The 14,764-nt window shown below is 41.9% G+C and overlaps 1 protein-coding gene across 8 annotated transcripts in view; it reads left to right on the forward strand.

Annotated features, from left to right (window-relative positions):
- Window positions 1-14,764, forward strand: part of IFT25 (intraflagellar transport 25) — a 79,372-nt gene that overhangs the window by 29,555 nt on the left and 35,053 nt on the right. For 5 of the 8 annotated variants that reach the window (XM_057310647.1, XM_057310646.1, XM_057310643.1 and 2 more), the window contains one exon: window positions 1,967-2,010. In XM_057310647.1, coding sequence (XP_057166630.1) covers window positions 1,967-2,010 — 44 coding nt within the window. Of the gene's footprint in view, window positions 1-1,966; window positions 2,011-3,769; window positions 3,981-5,366; window positions 12,122-14,764 lie in introns of those variants that run through there. The other 3 variants (XM_057310644.1, XM_044383854.3, XM_044383853.3) reach the window with 2 other exon arrangements.

Genomic DNA, 14,764 nt, shown 5'->3' on the forward strand with positions numbered 1-14,764 from the left:
TTGAAGTCCTAGTCAGTGAGCCTGGTTCATACACACAGTTTTCAAATGATTTATTTATAAGTAACAAAAGATAGCCAAAGATCACCGGACATTTGATGAAGGCCTCAAACCCTGAATATAATTAAGCCTTTAGCTCTAATTCCAGTATATAGGAAACAAAGGATAGAGGAATAAATGTAATGAAACCATGAAGAGGCAAGATGACAAAATGTGGGACATTCTACAGAAAAACTGACCTGGTCTCTTCAATAAGTCAGTGACATGGGAAAAAATGTGTGTGGGGGAGAGAAAGCAGTTCAAGATTAAAGGAGACTTAATTCTGATGTGAATAAACCAACTATAAAAAGACGTTTTGGGGACAAGTGGGAAATCTGAATGTGGACTGGGTATTATATGATATTAAAGTATTTTTAATGTTAGTATGGTAATAGTATTATGGTTATGTAAGAAAATATCCTTATTATTGAGAAATGGATAATCAGATATTTGGAGGTGAAAAGTCACGTTGTCTTAGATTTTCTTTTAAATACTTTAGCAAGGGATGCCTGGGTGGCTCAGTTGGTTAAGCGTCTGCCTTCAGCTCAGGTCATGATCTCAGGGTCCTGGGATCGAGCCCCACGTTGGGCTCCCTGCTTAACAAGGAATCTGCTTCTCTCTCCCCCTCTGCCCCTCCGCCCTGCTCATGCTCACTCTCTGTCTCTCTCAAATAAATAAATAAAATCTTTAAAAAAATAAAATACTTTAGCAAAAAAAAAATCCATAAATCAGTGAAAGTATAGTGAAATGTTAGTAATTATAAAATCAAGATGATGGGTATATACAGGAATTATATTGTGTCTTCTTTGATGTAAGTGAGATTTTCTAATTTTTCATAATTAAAAAACTAAGCAATGAAACAGGTTATTATTAACTCCTGGTAGAGGAGGAGTTGTATAAGAAAGAAAATGGGATCATAATCAATACTTATCTCAGCATAAATAACATTTACATAGGCAATATGTAATCCAATTTCAAAACTGAGAGGATGGTAGGAGGGAAATGTTGTAGGAAGAGGAAGAAGATATTGATGTAAGAGACCTAAATTTTCCTCTACCATAATATAAAGTCTGTAAAACATTGATAAATCGAGAAAAGGAATATAAGCATGTTACAATTCTAAGGAAAAAAGGCTGAAGGAGTTGAAAACATTTGCCTCTCAGGAGCAGGACTGGAAGAGAAAGAAAGGGTCAAGCAGGGGATTGCTATTCATTACCTCAGAGAGAGGTTAGGAAACAGTCATGCACCATCTTACTTCCCAGAGACCACCCTTTTTGTGTATGTGCCTTTAAAAATTATGTGCACTAACTATTCTGATACAAATAAAATTAATTTCTAAATAATGTCAGTATTTATTATTATATCAATCAAATATTCATGTTTCCAAAAGAATGTTTGATATGATTAACTTGTGACCAACTAAGTTAATCTGCTTTTGTTTTTTGTTTTTTAGTTAATCTGTTTTAAAATTATATAAGTAAAAGTTTTCTAAAGTTGGATACCAAAAAAGATCAATTCACGGGCAACATAATTCAACATCACAGTAAAAATTCAGCGTGAGAAACTGAGCTGTAGTCATTACCCATGAGAGTGGCAATAAGATGGCTCCTTTCAGGCCTCTAATAAGTGGGAGTGGCTTGATCCTTAAAAGGGATGTTCACATTTTATCAATTCCTTACTTTATATTCCCTTACTCTGATTTACATTTCCTTTAGTTTATCCTCGCTAGAGATGTTTTAGAGCCCACAGTTTATCTTTCATGCCTTTTATATCAAATATTCCTATTTTGATATTGAATTTTAACCCCCAAACCCTGGTATGTCTGATCTAACTATAGTTTACCAGACATCGTGTTTTGCTGAACATAAATTTCAGTAGCTATCCTCATGTGTTTTGAACCCTAACTCATTTGTTAAATTTGTGTTTTTAGATCTAGTCCACACAGAGGGACAGCTTCAAAATGAAGAAATTATGGTAAGTTGATAATACTTTGTAGAGATAAACATTATCTTTAGCCAGCACGATGTATTTACATTTTAAATCTATCTCCTTAGTCACAAAGTTAATGTATTATAGGTTCTATACCTAATCAACCAAAAGAGAAGGTCGTTCTCAACAATATTATACTCTAAATAAAGCATGCATAAACTAGGCTTTTATCTGCCATTGAATAACAGGATATTCAACAAGGATAAAACAATTCACTTATTTGTTTTTATTTTGTTCATTTTGAAGTATTTACTTGCTTTGCTTTCTTTCATTTGATTCTGTAGGCCTTTTAGAATAGGAATCAAAAAAGGTTGAGATGCCAAAATCGGATGTTAATTTAAGCATGAAAGGACAAGGGAGATTCACATAAGGGGAACTGGAGCATAGGATCAGCAACAAATAAGCCAAAGAGAGACGAGGTGGAAAGAGAACCAGCATTTTTCGACAACATTCCATTGGGCTTTGCTTGTCAAGTGGAATGAATGCCCGTTGATGAGGAAGCTGCTGCCTCATCAGGAGTTTCTCTGTTCCTGCTAGTTTATCAGGCCCTGGGTTTAGACAAACACAAAAAAGTGAAACAACTGAATGTGTGGGCTTTTTTTTTTTTTTTTTTAGGTGGTAGTGTTTGTTTAATTAAAGTTTCTCTAAATGAGGCTGAAAGAGAAACCTAGTCCATTAAGTTTCCTTCTTCACAACTTACTGGGTGCTGCTATGAAATCCGTGCTTCAAAAGATTCTGTAGGAAGTTTTTGAATGCTATTAATTATCTTCCCCACCACCCAAATGTGCCCAACGACTGGAGAGGCCAGTGGGGGCCAGAAAAATGATTAATTAGACTGAATTTTATCTGCCTGTTTTTCTCCATCTTTACTAATGGGTTATGATTAGTAAGCCTCTGCTAAGTATTTTGTTTCAGGACTCACTGTGAATCAAGGAGCGTTGCAACATTATAGAACATTTGGAAAGTAGTAAGGGGGAGTGGGCAGCTGGAAGTCACCCATGATTTTAGTATCTTGCCACAAGAGCTTTTATTACACTTATTTTCTTCTAGTTGTCAATGTGCGTCACATAGTTATAATAGTAAAAATGAAGAACTTTGTATCTTTTTAAACAATATTATATTACAAGTTTCATAATTGTAATTTTAAAATGAATGTATGAAAATAAGCAAATGTTCACTAATTTCATTTTTCCTCCCTCTGTCATTGTAAGTAATCCTACAGGGGACATCTTACGCATGTTCTCACTACCATGATCTTCACCTTTTAAATTATTCTCTAAGATTAAATTCCAAGGATTGAAATTACTGGATCCATCAGTGTAGACTTATTTATAGCTGCTTTTATATATTGCCATATTGCTTTCCAGAGAAATTATATAAATGTAAAAATATAAAATGTAGTATAGTCAGGGTAGTATAGTCCGAGGAATCATCAAACAAAGGAAGTCTCCTAACATGAAAAATACTTTAGAAAGACACTTTAAAAAAATTATTCAGAAATGTAAAGTGGTGATTTTTAGTTCCACCTGCTATTTTTGCATCAAACCAATGCTGATATTTGCCTGATGATACAGAAGAGCAGCGGTACTGTTATGTGCAGCTGGCTTCTCCTCTGAATATTATATCTCATATATTATTACATATTTAGGATATCATTTTTGCATCAAACCCTTTCTTCTGCTAACTGCTATTTAACAGTTAACTAGAATTGCTAAAAGCTTCCATATTGATTTTTCCTTTGCAGACACGAGATGGCCACGCCACTTACTTGAGATTCATTATTATATCAGCCTTTGATCATTTTGCATCTGTGCATAGTGTTTCTGCAGAGGGACTAGCAGTCTCAAATCTTTCTTAGTAATTATAACAAAATGCTCTTGCATGATTTTTTAACAATATATTTATTTAAACATGAAGCTGTCATTGGTATGCTTTATTAAAAGGATTTGTATCAATCTGTTTTAGTTTTTATTTTCTCTTCAACATTTTGTGCAAAGGAATTTGGTTCATTAGTCAGGAGTGATGGCCACCATGTGGGCTATAAGAAAGCTCTCACTTCGATATACAACTTAATGAAGGAAATGACTATATATGAAAACTTCACTGATAATACATTGTGTCCTCACGGCATCTCACAGAGTACCTGTCAGATCTCAGTGCATGAATTTTTTTAGGTTCAGTGCATTAATTTTTTAATTCATTGATTGGACTGATGAAAAGAGCTAAGTGAGCAATATAGACAGTAAATATATGAGTTCAGAAAAGAGAAAGTACTTATGGAAAGGTTTCGTGGAGGCCATGGGACTTGAGCTGGGCCTTGTACAAATAATTTTATTTTTTTCTTTTAATTTTATTTTTGCCCTGATTTGAAAATCTCAAAGAAGAATTAGGAAAAACATAATCTGACTTCCCACAGACAACCATTATTGATATTAGTTGATTTTTTGTATATGTTGGGGAAGTATGGAACAGGATAGGACAGATTAGAGGGAAATAAAACTTTTCTGAATATGCTTTATTATATAGCTTGACTTTTGAAAACATAAGTAACTAATGTAGCCAAACATTAAAACAAAAAAGAAAGTCCAGAATTTTGAAAACAAACAGAAATGTACGAACCTAACTTTATCACAGGTTGATAAACACAAAAGAAACAGTGACATTAGAACATAGTATTTTGTGTATGTCGTTCATTTTAGTTTCCTAAGGCTGCCATAATAATGTACTACAAACTTGATAGCTTATAGTAATAGAAATTTATTGTCTCGCAGTTTTAGAGGCTAGAAGTCAGAAATCAAGGTATTGACTGGGTTTGTTCCTACTGGAGGTTCCGAAGGAGAATCTGTTCCATGCCTCTCTCTTAGTTTCTGGCATTCCTTGGCATTCCTTGGCTTGTGGCACTGTAGCTCCAATTTCTGCCTCTATCATCATATGGCGTTTTGTGTGTCTTCACATCATCTTCCCTCTGTGTGTACCTGTTTCTGTGTATCTTCTCTTCTTTTAAGGACATCAGTCATATTGAATTAGGGCCTGCCCTATTCCAGTATGACCTCATCATAACTAATTACATCTGTAACAGTCATATTTTCAAGTAAGGTCCCATTCACAGGTACCAGGGATTAAGACTTCAACATGTCTTTTCGGAGACATAGTTCAACCCATACCATAATCTGAGTGAAATATGTTTGTGATAGTTAATTTTATGTGTGTCATAGACTGGTCACAATGCCCAGATGTTTGTTCAAACATTCTGAATGTTTATATGTGGGGTATTTTTGGGATGAGATTAACATTTAAATCGGTGGACTTTGAGTAAAGCAGATTGCCCTCCATCCTATCAGTTGAAGACCTTAATAGACCAAAGATTGGCCTTTCCTGGACAAGAAGGAATTCTACCAGTAGACGGCGCTCAGACTTGTGCAACAACAGCTCTTCAGCCTGTCAGCCAACCCTACAGATTTTGGACTTGCCAGACTTCATAATCATAGGAGCAATTTCTTAAACTCAATCTCTCTCACTCTTGCCTCTCTCTCATGGTCTTCGCATATGCATATATACGGTGGGAGGCAGGGGGGCAGTGGCTGTTGCTGCTATAATCCGCTACAGTTATTACTCTGTGCCCCTGATGTGATGCGATATCAGGCACACGGGCCAACCTCTGAAGTCCTTTTGCCAAAATTACTGAGCCTGAATTGAATCAAGTTCTAGAGTTAACTTCTATTTTTCGGGAAATACTGGGGATGGAAAAGCAAGTAAAATGACACCACAGGGCAGCAAACAGACTAGTAGCCATTTTGTAGCTCACCGAAATGCCCAGATCTGTGCCTTTCCTGCACGTGGTGAGATAGACCTCCTGGCCTTCTTCGTTTGGGTAGGGCCATGTGACCAGTTGTGGGCAATGAGATGAGGGGAAAGTGGTAGCGAGGCCTGCATGAGACGCTTCAAAGCTCTTTTCTTTCTCTGTCACGACGGCCAGCAAGATGTTCTGCAAAGTAACTGCTTCACCAGTCTGGGTCTGGAAGTGAGCTGGCGATAGCAGGGAGCAGACGTCTCAGTGTGAGTTGGACATACAGAAGGAAAAATAAAGCTTCATTCGGACTATAACCTGGCCTATCCCGACTGATTCACAGACAAATCTAGAATGTGGCTTATCCTACAGAACAAGTGACCTGGTTTCTTCCATAAATCAGTGGCATGAAAAATGGTATTTAATTAAGGAAGGGGTCCACTCTAGATTCAAAAAGACATAAGAGCCCCCAAAGCCACATGCCATGTGCGGATGTTATTTGGCTGCTGATTTGAGCAAAACAAGCATATTTGAGGGAATATGCTTATGGATTGGGTGTTACTGTTCATTTTGCTAGCTGTGTTACTGGCATTAAGCTTAGGTAAGAAAATGCTCATATTTTTTCAAACATGTATATCGAAGTATAAAGGGGTAAAATGCCCTGATAGCTGGGATTTGCTTTAAAATTCTTAAGCATATTTTTTAAGGGAAAAAGTGTTAGTTGAAACAAGTATGGCAGTAAAGGATTAAATCTGGTTGGTGGATATATGGGACCTCACTGCATGCACCTCTCTGTGTATGCTTGACATTCTTCGTAATAGAAAAATAAAAATCAATAATGCTGCTGAGGGCATCTTTGTGCAAAAATCTTTGCCTGCGTCTCAGATGATTTCCTTAGAGGAGATTCCCAGAAGGGAATTAGTCAAAGTTAGGAACAGTTTTAAGGTTCTTAATACTTCCTGGTAAACCACTTACCAAGATTTGTTGCCCAAATTTACTCTCAGAAAGGTAGGTTTTGGATAAATGGAGGAGAGTAACGTATTTGAAGAGCAATGTTGGTGTGATCGAAGATGTGAGGAGTACTCGGTCCTCAGACACATTTGGGGGTGATGAATATTTAAGTCTGACTAGGGCAAAGAATAAGACTAAAACCATACATTACAGCCAGATCACAGAGAGCTTTTAATGCTTTCAAATATTTTCCCTTAACACTGGAGCCGGTTAAGGCTTTTGAGAAGGAAGGTGACTTGGAGCAATTGTGTTCATGTTCAATAAAATGAAATGCTAAGGATTTTCTTTTGGCCAACTTCCTAAACTGAAATGTCAGTGATTCTTTGTGTAAGAAACAGTGCTAAGGCTCGCGCTTGCCTGAAGGGATCTCCAGGGGTTGTCTGATTGATCTCTTTGGCACAGGCCTGGTAAAGTATCTCTAAGTCTTCTTTCTCTGTGTCTGTCTTCTGTGGACGCAGAGAACAAGTTATCAGTGTAGTGCTTGTAATACCATGTTATGATCCTTAAAAACAGCATTCTTTCACCTTCGTTTTCCTGGACTTTAAAGATTCACTTCACCTTATAAAAACCTCTCCACGTTTCAGCAATAGGTATAATAAAATGTGGCTTTATCTTTTTTCTTTTTTCTTCACTGCTAAACCCCATCATCTTTTTAAAGTCTCATTTGTCCCCAGTTGGCTTCCTCGATCCCCTTCATCCCCCATTTGGATTTACCTCCACTTACCCACTGACTCCTGACTCCCAGCGTGCTGTGTGCTCTGGGGGACCTTTGAGTTTGCCTCCTCTGCCCAGAGGGCTCTTTCCTTAGCTATCTGTACAGCTAGCTTCCTCACGAACTTCAGATCCTTACACAGAATCTCCTCAGCGAGGCCTTCCCTGGCCCCGGGTATCTACAATTACAGCGTCTCATCACCCTTGCCGGTCCGCACCCACACACACCATTGCAACATAAACACATTCAGTCTTCCTTCCCGGTTGTTTGTCTCCTTTGTTCTGGGACTAGCCGCCCTAGGTCCTGTGCTTCAGGGCATCTGGTACCTTACTCGTCTTTTCTCACTACCACTAAAATTCAACTGAGCTTTTTTCCCTTTAATCATATCCCAAGCCTGCTGTGAAAGATGGGGGCAGTGCAGTCTGCTTTCAAGTGTGAGTATCTTGGGTAGGGGCTCAAATGATTGAATCGCCCTCGGCAACCACAACCTTTCAGGGATGGCCCTGCTTATTGCTAACACATATTTTTTTTCTTCTTTATCATATATATCGTGTTTATTGTCTCTTTCCCTCACTAGAATGTAAATTCCACAAGGGCAGGGAATATTTGTTGCTTTTGCTTGACTGTATCCTCAGGCCTTAGAACAGTGCCTGGCACATAGTAGATTTTCAATTAAAATGTGTTGACTGTATCTCTTTATACTATAACATCCTTGAGGAGTTTTTCATAAAGCTAGCTAATAAAATATATACCTTTGGATCACTTACTGTGGGCCAGTGCCTACCACAGTGCCTTGTATCAAGTTTTTACTTTTTTGTTTTTTTATTATTATTTTTTAAAGATTTTATTTATTTGAGAGAGAAAGCACAAATGGGGGTGGTAGGGGCAGAGAGAGAGAAGCAGACTCCCCGCTGAGCAGGGAGCCCAACACTGGGCTCCATTCCAGGACCCGGATCATGACCTGAGCCGAAGGCAGATGCTTAACTGACTGGGCCAACCAGGCACCCCAATTTTTTACTTTTTTAAAAAGTAAATATCTAATGACATTTTAACCATGTGCTCAAACAGGGCAAAGAAATATTGCACAAATGAAAATTCTTGTGTCTCTCACTCATTTATACAGACTTTTTAAAAAGCATTGCTGTTATGACTCCTGTCTCAGGAAGGACCCTCTATGAGGGGCATCCTTTGGGGGCTTCACTTTCTAGGTGATGCTCCAATAGCCCTTTGTAGCTGATAGTGAACCTTCTCAAAAATTACATGTGGCAGTGTGCAAAGTTTTAAACACACACATAGCTTTTGACACAAATTGCATTTCTAGAAATGTATTCTAATAATCAGATGAATGACAAGTGCAGAAAGATTGATAGCAATGCTATTTACAGGACAGGAAACTGGAAACAACTATGCATCCATACACTAGAAAGCATATATACAGGGGCACCTGGTGGCTCAGTCATTAAGCATCTGCCTTCAGCTCAGGTCATGATCCCAGGGTTCTGGGATCAAGCCCCGCATCGGGCTCCCTGCTCAGCTGGAAGCCTGCTTCTCTTTCTCCAACTCCCCCTGCTTGTGTTCCCTCTCTCCCTGTGTCTCTCTGTGTCAAATAAATAAAATCTTTAAAAAAAAAAAAAGCATATATACAGACAGCAAAGATGATACTTTATAAAGGGATATAAATCATATGTAAATATAAGATGGATACTTCTGAGTAAAGATGGTGGAGTAAAGGGATTTTTACTTCATCCCCTTTCTCAAAACTCATTATTCACAACAAAAGAATTATAGAAAGAAAGAAAAAAAGAATTTCATCTTCAAGGAAATAGTTATAGCCTCTCACTGGAAAGGATTTTCACTAAGTACTGTGAAATCAGGATTTTGGTAAAAAGGAAGCTGAGAACTGCCATGCTCTCCCAGAACTAGAGACTTTCTTGAACATGTCACAGACACGAAAGGCTGCTTCAGCAATTTTTTTATTAGACTGAAGCCATCTCAGCCTGCAGGTAGCTTCAGAGGAGGGGGAATGTCCCCAGAGGGCTGAGGTTAATAACCCAGAATGGCTGGAGAGACGGAGCTGAAGGAGAGACAGGCAGGATACACCAAGGAGACTGCTGGGGGAAGCATGGTGAAGGAGGCTGTCTTAGCTCGAGCCGCTGAAACAAATTACCTCAGGCTATGACGCCTGAACAGCAGACATTTATTTTCTCACAGTTCTGGAGACTGAAAGGCCAAGATCAAGGTGCCAGCGTAGTTAGTTTCCCGTGAGACCTCTCTTCCTGGCTTGGAGATGAACACCATCTCCCTATGTGCTCACATGACCTCTTCTTTTCACAGAGCGGGAGAGAGAACTCTCTGGTGTCTCCTCCTCCCCTTCTCCTCCTCCTCCTCCTCCTCCTCCTCCTCCTCCTCCTCCTCCTCCTCCTCCTTCTTCTTCTTCTTCTTCTTCTTTAAAGATTTTGTTCATTTGAGAGAGAGAGCGAGTGAGTGCCAGTGGGGGTGGGGGGCAGAGGAGAGGGAGAGGGACAAGCAGACTTCCCGCCAAACTGGGAGCCTGACCCAGGGCTCCAACCCAGGACCCCAAGATCATGACCTGAGCCAAAGTCAGCCACTTAACTGACTGAAGCACCCAGGCGCCCCTCTCTGGTGTCTTTACTTAAAAGGACAGATCCTCTTGTATCAGTGCCATAGTCTGGCCTCATCTAACCTTAATAACCAGCTCCAGGCCCTGCCTCCATATACAGTCACATTGTGGGTACAACGTATGAATTCAGTGCATAGCAGGTGGTGAGAAGGCAGTTGAAGCAGAGAGAGTGTGACTGAAGGAGATTTCTAGGAGCTCCATTGCAAAGGAGGTAATAAACTTAAGAGGGTATTTAAGACAGCCAGTCTAAATGAAAGTTGCAGATCGCCCCAGCTTACTCCTCCTCATCCTTCCACACTCTGTTCCAGCAAATAATAAGCCCCGTTAAAGAGTAATCAGAAAAGACCCAGAAGTGGACTGCTTTGGGTCAGTTTCTCTAGAAACAGAGTCTGAAATAGGGACTCTTGTAAGAGTGATTTATTGAGTGAGTGCTCTCAGGAAGCAGGATAAGGCAAGGGGAGAAAGTTAATCAATGATACGGCTTCAGGGGCGCCTTGGTGGCTCAGTCAGTTGAGCGTCCAACTCTTGGTTTCCGTTCAGGTCGTGATCTCAGGGTCGTGGGATGGAGTTTCGCACTGGGCTCCGCGCTCGGTAGGAAGTCCGCTTCAAGATTCTCTCCCTCTGCCCCTTCCCCCCAAAATAAATAAATAAATCTTAAAAAAAGAAAAAGCTGTAGCTTCAGCTGAAGCGCCAGGCTGACCCCGTAGGGTGCTCTGGACCATGAATGGCACCTGAGAGGTGTACTCCCACCCGAGGCAGGGGCCCAGGACTCTGCATGACAAATGCAGCAGTCATGGTCACCCTCAGGCGAACATCATCTCTCAGGAATTTCTGGGTAGCGTAGCTCTTGTTGAGGAACCTTCTCAGGAAAAGGGCGTCTGTGAGCCACTAGCAGCCAACACGCAGAGCAGCTGGCAGCTGGGTGCATCGGCCTGGTTGCGGGGTCCGGGTGGACCACCAACAGCGTCCGCTCTGGCAAGCGCTTCGCAGAGTGTGCTCCCTGAAACGGCAGCCTCTTACCTGAGAACTTGTTAGAAACGCACAGTTCCTATTCCACCCGCAGGTCTGTGGACTCAGAAATACTGAGGTTGGGACCCACGAATCTAGTTTCACAAGCCCTCCAGGTGGTTTTGATGCATGCCGAAGTTTGAGAACCACTGTACTGTAGGGAACTGTAACTGGCAACTAACAGAAGTGGAGGAAAGAAAACAGAAAAGTAAGTGGATACACAACATAGGTTGCAAGAGAAACTGAGAGAACACAAGAATTGAAGCTCATGGTTATCTCTTAACAAGACAAAAAGAGCTCCAAGAAGAGATACAAGGATTTAAAGAAAAACCGATAAGGCACAGAAGATGAACAGCGAGCTGCCAGCACGGAGAAACAGAAGTGAAAAAGAAAACCGTCTCAGAGGTAAAGCCACTTAGAAGCAAAGGGATGATGCTGGTAATTGTAGCAGTCAGCATTCAATTAGGAAAACTACATTGGCTCGAGATCTGTATTTAAAGTAGAGAGGGAACTAATGCAGGGAATTTGTTACAAAATGTTGAAGAGGCTGGGAAAACAAATAGGAGGTGAGGCTGTAACCCAGAGTTGGCACCCGTGAGCCACACCTGCTGTTGACCAGTGGAGTCACCATCACTGTCTCTGAACTGAAGCCACCCCCTGCCTTGGCTGGTGACAGCACAGCCACAGGACCCAGTCCCCTGCAATCTCTCCAGCCGGAAGCAGAAAAAAATGGCTTCTCCCTTCCATCCACCTTCTACGCTCCCACTGGCAGAACCTAGCCAGAAGCTCCCACTGCTTCCCGCTGGCTTCCAGCTCCCTCAAATCCAGAGGAGACAGTGGGCAAATGGGACTGGGTGAGAACCGCCAAACTGTGTCTGGCACAGTAATAAACCCAGTTTCAGAAGAATCCGGGTCAGAGGAGAGAGCTTGAGAAAAATCACAAAATGAAATGGAAAAGAACACAGATTTTTAAAAATAATTACCGAGGGGCACCTGGGTGGCTCAGTCAGTTAAGGGTCTGCCTTCAGGGTGCTGGGATGGAGCCCTATGTCGGGCTCCCTGCTCAGCAAGGAGTCTGCTTCTCCCTCTCCCTCTGCCCCTAACCCTGCTAGTGTTCTCTCTCTCTCAAATAAATAAATAAAAATCTTTAAATTTGTTTTTAAAAAATAAAAAATAGTTATAGAGAAGGTAACAGCTGTGGAAGAACAGGGGATACAACATACCCATAATTCTCCTTCCTGAGTAAGAGAGTAGGATAAAGTACAATAGAAAAGATGTTCAAGGCAACTGAAGAGAATGTCCCTGAAATTAAAAAAAAAAAAATTAAATCTTAGGACCAGAAGAGGATATTGTATTTGCCTTCGTTGTTCAAGCCACCGTAACAAAAATGCCATAGACTAGCTGGCATATAGACAGTAGAAATGTATTTCTTAGGGTTCTGGAGCCTGAAAGCTGAGATCAGGGTGTCAGCAAGGTCAGGTGAGGGCCGTCTTCTGGGCTTGCAGACTTTTTGTATCCTCAGCCGGTGGCAAGAGGCAAGCTAGCTCTCTGGGGCCTCTTTTGTAACAGCACTAATCTCATTCCTAAGGGGTCCCTCGCAGTGGGTGATCCATTCAACGTTCCTCCCGGTCCTACCCTAATACTATCACACTGGGCTTCAGGATTCAGCATATGAATCTGAGGGGACACAAATATTCAGACTACAGCAGTATTACAGGAAATGTTGATATTAGAACAGTCAACACTGGGACTAGGTCTTGGTGAAGGTACTGAATCTCAAGTATGAAGAAAGAATCTGACAGGTCTCCAGGCAGAACAAAAGCAATTCGAGAGCTTGGAGAAATCACTCAGGCTGGCCTCAGACTCCTCCTCTCACAATTGCTGGACAACAACAGAGCAATGTCTGCGAATCTCTGAGGTAAAGAGGCCGAAACAGAAGAGTCTGAATCCCAGCCAGGGATCCTGCGGGCTCCAGACAACAGACTCGCGGGTGCAAGCATGTCAGACGTCAGGAAGCACGGCATCCATGTGCCCTTCTGGGTTTTAAGATTTATTTATAAGAGAGAGAGAGAACAAGGGTGAGGGAGAGGGAGAGAGAGAATCTCAAGCAGACTCCCCACTGAGTGCAGAGCCCAACGTGGGGCTCGAACTCAAGACCCTGAGATCGCGTCCTGAGCAGAAACCAAGTCAGATGTTAACTGACTATACCACCCAGGCGCCCCCATGTGCCCTTCTTGAAAAAACTACTTGAGACTTTCAATGATGTCATCTATATGGCAGAATAGGTATCCGGAATCCTTCAGTTGACAGCTAAGCACGCTGCCTAGTTCGCACACCTGTGAACTTCATGGCTCAGCTTAGCAGAAATGAAATCGTCTGCGGCCAGTTTGGCAGAATTAGAGTCCAAACCTTCGAAGCATCCTGCACAGTTCTGTTCCACCTCTGCCATGCGGGTTTCCCCACAAATGTCCTTTTCCCTTCCCATGCTCTCCAGGTTCCCATCGCAGACTGTGGAAGGCCTGGGCCTCCTCGAAGCCCCAGCCCAACGCCACCACCTCCACCAGGCTTTCCCAGTCCCACCCAGCTCCACGGGAGTGCCCTTCCCTCCGTCCTCCCTGAGCAGTGAGTCTTTATCTCAGCTGTCCCCCATCATACTCGCTTTGCATTACGGTCATTGCCATGGATGCCTAGTCCCCCGTGAGGGTAAGCTGGACCTTGTCCATCTGTGCATTACTCAGCACCCAGTAAGGGATCCGTGCTCAATGAACGTCTGAAGCATTCAACTGAACAGAATTGACTTGGAACGCTTCGGGTCTATTTTAACATTCTGAAAACTCCTCCGTTCCAGCGGCTATTGTCCACCGAAAACTGGGAGCTTTGTGTGCATTTATAGGCATGAATCGGGGGACCATCTGAGGAGTGATTCAGAGGACCATGGGCTTATCCGCTGTCTCCTTTTATGGAATTGGGGCTTAAGAAGGACCGTGCCCGGCTGCGCTGCAGTCCCACTGTGTGCGCAGCTACTCTCTCTCGGGGTGCCCGCGCAAACTCATGCCTGCCGTTGCTTTGGCAGGATGAGGAATTTTTATTCAGCGTCCCTACTGTGTGCCTTCGCACCCTCTCCCACTCCCTAAAAAGGGGGCCCAAGGAGGCAGTTTGGAGCGACTCATAATAATAGTCAGCCTGTCCATGGCATTTTCTCCAAGGCAGGCGGGGTTCTGAGTGTGTTCCTCACAAATCCCCCATGCAGCAGGCACTGCTCGTATCGCATTTTATAGTTCGAGAGACCAAGGCAGCCGAGCCGAAGTCGCACAGCAAGCTGAAGTTAGAGATGGGGTTCGAATCTTGGCTTATTACTAGTTCTGAGACCTTCCACAAATCCCCCACTCCGAGCCTTGATTTCCCATCTATAAAATGGGGATAATAATCTCCTCTTTGCAATGTATAAAGATTAGATGACTTAACATATCTGAACATGGGTGCCTGGTAGATGATTAATGATAAGTTTTTGAAAAAGAATTAAATAGCAACATGAATAGTGTTAACATTGCAGCCACGAAGGCAGAGCCAAGGAAGATGT

Source organism: Ursus arctos, unplaced genomic scaffold (assembly GCF_023065955.2).
Source record: "Ursus arctos isolate Adak ecotype North America unplaced genomic scaffold, UrsArc2.0 scaffold_12, whole genome shotgun sequence".
Taxonomy (NCBI): domain Eukaryota; kingdom Metazoa; phylum Chordata; class Mammalia; order Carnivora; family Ursidae; genus Ursus; species Ursus arctos.